This window comes from Zeus faber, assembly GCF_960531495.2.
Source record: "Zeus faber genome assembly, chromosome: 12".
NCBI classification, from domain to species: Eukaryota; Metazoa; Chordata; class Actinopteri; order Zeiformes; family Zeidae; genus Zeus; species Zeus faber.
Window position 1 is genome coordinate 8,908,392 of NC_137196.1, and position 7,479 is coordinate 8,915,870.

The 7,479-nt window shown below is 45.6% G+C and overlaps 1 protein-coding gene across 2 annotated transcripts in view; it reads left to right on the forward strand.

Annotated features, from left to right (window-relative positions):
• The window catches only part of mast3a (microtubule associated serine/threonine kinase 3a), a 38,602-nt gene extending 32,888 nt beyond the window's left edge, over nucleotides 1-5,714 (forward strand). Inside the window, exons 22-27 of one of the 2 annotated variants that reach the window (XM_080010939.1) lie at nucleotides 180-371; nucleotides 743-966; nucleotides 1,068-1,190; nucleotides 3,072-3,208; nucleotides 3,927-4,111; nucleotides 4,599-5,714. In XM_080010939.1, coding sequence (XP_079867065.1) covers nucleotides 180-371; nucleotides 743-966; nucleotides 1,068-1,190; nucleotides 3,072-3,208; nucleotides 3,927-4,111; nucleotides 4,599-5,404 — 1,667 coding nt within the window. In that variant the 3' untranslated portion in view covers nucleotides 5,405-5,714. The remainder of the gene's footprint in view (nucleotides 1-179; nucleotides 372-742; nucleotides 967-1,067; nucleotides 1,191-3,071; nucleotides 3,209-3,926; nucleotides 4,112-4,598) is intronic. The other variant, XM_080010940.1, reaches the window with a different exon arrangement.
• Nucleotides 5,715-7,479: the final 1,765 nt, after the last annotated feature.

The window sequence follows — 7,479 nt, forward strand, 5'->3', positions numbered from 1 at the left end:
CCAAATTTTTCCGGTTTATTTATTTTGTTGCTGTTTTTTTTAAGGTTGTTTATTTTGTTAGTGTTAATTGTCATGTGTTATATAGTATAGTTATATAGTATATTTCCACATTTTCCATATATTGCCAATGCCATTGCCAACACACACTGAATTCTGTTTCTGTCTGTTCACGCTCCTAGACGGGATGGTGTCCAACTTGCGGCGCATTCGCCTGCGGAGCAACAGCACGGGCACCAGGCCGTCCTACCGGCGGGGTGCCTCCCGGCGGATCGCCCACCAGCTGGAGACGCCAGAGAAAGCCCGTCCCCCGGCTGTCTGCAAGGTCCCCAAGTCGGCCTCGGTGTCCGGGCTGTCCCTCATCATCACTCCAGGTAGGAGGAGAGCCTTGGCGACGACAACTAGTAGCTACAATGAAGAGCTTTAAGATAATAATGAAGTGCATTGAAGTCGTCATTACAGCCATGTATAAAAATAGCTTTTATTGATTTGGACAATCCAGGGAGGAGGAGGCTATTCGCTGGGACTGAATTGACACTCTCACAGTGCCCTCGACAGCCAGATCTACTTAAAGTTTACTTACTCTACTTCTAAAAGTTTCTTCACATTTTGTATTCAAATGTTCTCAGTCCTATTTATGCCTATTTTACTGGTTTTGTTTTTAGTGTAACCCAAATTTTTTTTTGTGACGGGACGAGTACAAATGTCCTTATAATGTCCCCTTCCCCTGCCCCTCCCCACAAAGACGACTCAGCGGGTCCTCCCACAAGCCCCAAGTCGTCGCTCTCCCTATCCTCCAACCCCTCGTCCCGCGACTCTTCCCCCAGCAGGGACCTCTGCCTGGGCATCAGCTGCCTCCGGCCGCCCGTGGTCATCCACAGCTCGGGGAAGAGGTTTGGCTTTGCCCTGCGCGCTATCCGGGTCTACATGGGGGACAGCGACGTCTACACGGTGCACCACATGGTCTGGGTAGGTTGATGGTGTCCGTGGGCGGAGTCTGTGCTGTGTGTCTGTCCGCTTTTGTTGAATGGATCGAGATTGACGTGCCGCTGATGTCGTTCTGGGGACAGTGCGTGGAGGAGAGCAGTCCGGCTCAGGATGCCGGGCTGAGGGCCGGAGACCTCATCACCCACGTCAACGGGGAGTCGGTGCAGGGCCTGGTCCACACTGAGGTGGTGGAGCTCCTGCTCAAGGTGTGTTTACGGTTGTTGTTTTTTATTTTGGTTTCGAAGGTCTTTTCATATTTTCATCTTTCTCTCTTTTCTTGTTTACCTGTTGTTTTAAATCATTAGACTTGATGTATATTGGCAAATCTATCCATCCATCCATCTAACATAATGTAGAACAGATCTATCTATCGGTCTATGGATCTAAAGCCCATTATTTGTATGGAATCCTTAGACATTGCTAGATAAAAAATTTCGGGCAAAGGCAGTAGGTAGTCATTCCCACATTGACATCCTTTACGGAGAATGTTCTGTATGGAGTCTGTTCCCACATAGATGACTGTTACAGATACATTACGTAATGCTCACACGAGAGGTGTCTAATATCACACGAGACTTGACACCAGAATCCAGTTTGTTTCCTGTCTCCCCGCCCCTCCCGGACGGACTCTTTCCTCCACCAGTTGGGGCAGAGACCACGTCCCCGGACGCAATAACCCTAAACCCAATATTATTAAATCGGTGTGATCATTTTCATCCTGTCCTACACTCTCTAACTCCGGAGAAGGAATGTTCTCCACCCGTTCTATCGGTCACTGTCCACTCGCTCCCTCCGGCTCCACACTGTGGTGAAGCCGGCGGGCAAGGCAAGAGCTTGCCCCTGATGTCCCCGCACCGCAGCCCTAACTGTAAAACACACGTCTAGGGTCTGAGTGATATTTTTATCAAATAACACCATCAATTTTAACAATATGAAGACCTTTCCCTGTAGAGACGGGATGTGTTTCAGTTTCTCGTCTTTGCAGTCGAGCTCTATCTGTAAGAAATAAATATTTGTAAAAATGTGTGCTTTATTGTGTGGATTTGGCTCCACCCCAACTTTACGACAATGTTACTGATTCTATTCCTACACACTTCCATTGACATCCGTTTTATTCCATCGCAGGACATTTCTAAGACTGATACATTTATATTTGATTGATATATTAAAAAGTTCCGAAATAGTTTTGAAATATATCCTCATTTCTATATCATCCATTTGGAGCTCCCGCCACGCTATAGGATGTAATAAAAGTATACCGTGCGATACTCAAATTCACATGAAACTGCTCATATGCAATGGGGACCTACTGTACTGTGACCGTTAATACCCCAAACACTAAACGGCAAAATTATAATTGGAGGGAAAAAAATAATGCATTTTCTCACACTCTGTGAGAATTTTGGGACCTATAAACATCTTAGGCCAGGGGTGCCCACATTTTTTCGGCTTGCGAGCTACTTTTAAAAAATGACCAGGTCAAAATGATCTACCTGCATTAAAAAAAATAATGTTCCAAATAAATTTAATAAATAAATATATTTATTTATATCTTTACAATATATGTTGGCGTACCTTGCATCACTGCATGAACCCTTACGGCACAATACAATTAAATACATTTATGGACACTACCTTACTCTGATGACTTGCACTGAATGGAGTCGGCCAGGGTTGCATAGTCCGGACAGTAGCTGCTGGTAGCCAGCCTCAAGCAGCTTCCAAATGATCATCAGTCATGGTGGAACGCTATTTGGACTTAATAAACTTCATGTGGGAAAAGGCTGACTCGCATAAATAAGGAGAGCCGAATAATGCAGGCAAGGAGGTAGCACATTTCCTCATGTTTGGGTACTTTTACTCTGTGAGTAAATAACCCCTGTATTGATAGGATTATTATTAATCTTGGCTATATATATAATGTCAAAATGAATGTCTCAAAATAATACTAATAGAATAATGCTACTTTCCCCCCACAAACTTGGCCTTAAAGGTGATGTTTTTATATGTATGTTATAAACAGCTCTTCCCCCATTAAGATGCCATGTTGGAGAAACTGAACGTTACTGCTGCTGTGTTTGAAACAGAGCGGGAACAGGGTGACGCTGCAGACCACCGCACTGGAGAACACCTCCATCAAGGTGGGACCCGCCAGGAAGACCAGCTACAAGGCTAAAATGGCGCGACGCAGCAAAAAGAGCAAGAGGAAGGAGGGACAGGACAGGTACAAAACAAAAAGGCAAAAACATGTTTTTCAAAAATGGTCACTGAGAAGAGTGGGGGGGGGGACTGTTTGTGCTTTAATGAAGGTCATTTGAATCACATATCCAGTTATACATAGGCAGGGTGCTAACCAGGTCCTTGAGGTACTTTGAGCGCTTGAATTTTGTCCTCGGAAATGTAAGTACTAAAATACGTTGAAAATAGGCAAAATATTGTGCTGAGGTGCTTGAAAAGCCCTTTGGGGAAAAAAATGCGATCATTGACAACCTGTGATATTCCCCAAGGTTTTGTTATTCAAACCGTAATGACATAAATGATGCCAGGGAAATGTAAATGTAATCCAGCATGGTTGGAATAGACATTTATAATAGTAGTTGACAATGAGATCAATAATAGATCTATAGATATAATAGATTTATTAATATAAATAGACATAGACAATGAGATTAAAATTATATTATGTTTTGATAAATAATGATAACATTGAAAAGGGATCATATTTGTTTTGTGTGAAGTCCTGGAAAATGGAAAAAATAGTGCTCTGATTTCCTTTTGTAATGTCAGAACGAACCAGACATTTTCTTAAGTAAGAATTTTGCTTTTACGTTTGTTTCACCCAAATATTCTCACTCATGTTTGGCAAAAATAAAAGACACTTTTAATCTGCCATGAAGATGTTTCCGATGGGCCCAGAAACACGCCTTTCCCTCTTCCCGCAGCAGGAGGCGGAGCATCTTGAAGAAGCTTTCCAAGCACCCACCCTCCGCCCCCATGCAAAGCAGCCGCAGCTTCTCCTCGGGGTTCCACCAGTCTTCCAGCGACAGCCTCTCCGGCTCCCCAACGCAGTCCCTGTCCCCTGGGCCGTCCACGCCCTGCCGCTCCCCCGCTCCAGACCACTCCGGAGGTGGGTACACACCGTCAACGTCCAATAAGATCTTGTGCTCGATACTCTTATTTCTTATTTCCATTGAGGTTTTTTTTATTGTTTGCGGTAGGGTGTTTAGCGCTCTTTAGTCTTTATTTATCTTCCTCTTACGATTGAGTTTTGCTCCAGTGACAACATTGTATAGCTAAACCGCAAATATGTTTGCTCCATCTTGTATCGTAAGGTGCTCTTTGTTCTCTTTGTTATCACGTAAAGATTTTTCAAGAGAATCTTCACAGCCACATGAAGCTGACACGAGCAAAATGGAATGGGAAATGTAGAATGTTGTGTTTTTTTTTTTTTTATGTGATTTTTTCTGCCATCCTGACCGACACTCCCTGGAAGGAGAGTTATTGTATATAACTATTATATGATAATATACAATACACTATAATATTTCTGGATGCTCACTGAGCATCCAGCATGCATTTTGATCAGCCACATCTCTTCTCCCCTTCCCTCGCAGACTCCAGCTCGTCGCCATGCTCCAGCTCCCCCAACTCCCCGGTGCCGCAAGCCAGGCCCAGCTCCCTGCACGTGCTGGGCCGCTACACCAAGGCCGGCCGCTGCAAGTCCACCAGCAGCATCCCGCCGTCCCCGCTGGCCTGCATCCCCCCGCCCCAGCCGCTCTCGCCCCAGTGCTCCCCATCCTCCATGTGTCTGCCCGCCCACCCCAAGGCCCTGCACGGCTTCCACGGCAAGACCCTGTCCCCGCCCACCATCGCCCGCCACTCGGTGCGCCCGCGCAGTGCCGAGCCGCCGCGCTCGCCGCTCCTCAAGAGGGTCCAGTCGGCGGAGAAGCTCTGCGGGGAGAAGATGTCGGGGGGAAGCTACCACGGCGACAAGAAGGCCTACGCCACCCGCCGGCACACCGTGGAGGCGCCGCTGTCCGAGGGCGAGGGCGAGGGGCCGGAGGACGGGGAGGGAGAGGCGGACAGCGCCACCGGGTTCGTCTGCGTGGGCGAGCATGGCCGCCAGGGGCTGTACATCGGGGGCCGCCACTCCAAGGAGGTGGTGGTGATGAGGAAGCTGGCGCTGTCGGATCGGCGGGATTCCTTCAAGAAGCAGGAGGCCGTGCAGGAGGTGAGCTTCGACGACCTCGAGGAGAAGGAGGCCGCGTCCAGCCCCACGCCACCCGTCAAGCAGTACCGAGCTTTCAAGGCTTCCTGGATCAGCGCCGCCTCCTCAGAGTGTGGGCCGCAGCCGGAGGGAAGAGGACCGCAGGGTTCCAAGCTGCAGAAAACCAAGTCCAAGGAGAAGGAGGGCTTCTAGGTTCCTTGGTGAAGAGATTTCGGACAGATGATGAAGACTCCTTGACTCCTCTGACCCGCTACTGTATTTTAACTATGAAGGACTTGCATGAGTGTCCAGAAAACAGTGACCAAGCCGCTGATCATCAAAAAAAAAAAAAAGAGTATAAGACTACAGTTTCTTTTGGTTACTTCTGCACCCTGCTGCACCGTTAACAGAACAGCGGCTTCCAAAAGCGATGTTTACTTTCTGGTCGTTCGTCTTCTCTCTCGGTTCTCAAATCACTGTGGCACCTACTAACCTGGCGTATTTTGTAAATATCTTAATTGAGATGAAGACACTTATTTATGACTTTTTTTTTTTTTTTTTTTTTTTTTTTTTTTTTTTTTTAAATGTACATCTGTGTTTTTTGTTGCGTGCCGCGACTCAAGGGCTTTGCCTACTCTTATTTCTGGAATGGCAGAAGCCATTCTTAGATTAAAATCCGTCATTCAACAACTTCTCCATACGTTTTTGCAGCCTTTTTGGTAAAAAAAAAAAAAGAATCTCAGTGTATCCGATATGTACTGTATTGTGTTACATTGTAGGTGTTATCCAGAGATGCCTCTCGTGACAAGTGTCTTGCCACGGAAGACCTTTAGACAGAAAGTTCCACTAAGGTGCCATTGCCGCATTTCTAGCCAGGAGATCCATTTCTACCAGGTACTGTAATGAGGCTCCGCGCATGCATAGGAAAACACTCTTGTGCCAAAGGGTGGAGATAACTGTTTGTGACTACCTTCAGACTGTCCACGTTTTACCCTCCAGCGTCATTATCTACCCGCTTGTCCAGTGAGGTCTCCCCTGAATCTTCTCAAATCTCCTTTAGCCGACATGAGGCCGATGTCGTCGTAGCCAACTTATTAAAAAAAAAAAAGAAAATTGTACAGTGTATGCAGAAGAAAAAAGAAAAGGATTCCCCTGGGTGTTTTTTGGGTGTAATATGAATGAATGTTTACAATTTTAGTGCAGTGTACGTGTAGATGTGTGAATTTGTCAAGATTTCTGTAAAATTATTCTGGGGGGAAAAAATAATGGCAACGAATGGCAGAACTCCACCAGAGCCCCGACGCATCCATGAGAAGACGAATGGAGACGGATCTCTTTTGTATGTTTTGATACAGAAATGGTGCAGTACGAATCAGCCTTTGCCGTCGATGAGCGCAATCTGGACAGAAACGACGGACCTCATGTGAGACGTCGGTGGTGTTTTGAAAAGTGACCTTGTATAAGTTAGACAGGCTTGAGGACGGACGTTTTTTGGTAGAAATGTAGTGAGTGGTAGAGCGTCGTGACTCCCCCCCCCCCCCACCCTAACATGTTCTCTCCTTCCACATTGAAGTTCGGGGGAAAGCTATTCCTCAAAAAACGTTCACAAATGTCGTTGAGTTTGTTTTGAGTCGGGCGCGGCGTCGGAGTTGAGCTTCAAAGTTCCATTCGGAGGCATGAAAGTAATACGGTTTTGTCGTCCACATTAATGTCATAATGAAACCGGGGAGAAAAAAAAAAGTTAGAATGACAACATGTTTTAGAATATCATAATTAATGGCCATTTAGCACCTTCTAACATTATGGACCACAGTTGCATTTTAGACAGTGGCTCGGAATTTATTGTTAAACTCACTATAATTACGAAGGATTTATCAGATGGTTCAATTAGACAATGCTCTTCTGTGCCTGCTACTGCTGTAAATGTTTTGGTAATGAGTATATCAAGGTATCTTTTCTTTAAGGGATCTTTACTGCACTCCTTTTATTATATGTTATTCCATCGATCCACCTAAAAAGATCACAATGCCTACTTGCCATAGGCCACTAGTATGATTACAAGGGGACTGGTTGAAAAGGGTGCTTTAATTGGCATTCTATGCATTTTTTTTTATTGTTATTATTATTTGTCAACAGACTGTGTGTATTATAATTAATGTCCCCCTGCCCTTTCCACTCCACTCCTAAATCTCCAAATTGGTCTTATTTGAATTTGCTACAGTGGGTTTCCGGTGCAAACTGACATGACGGTCAGTTTTTCTATCATCTCACAATGCTTGAAATAAATC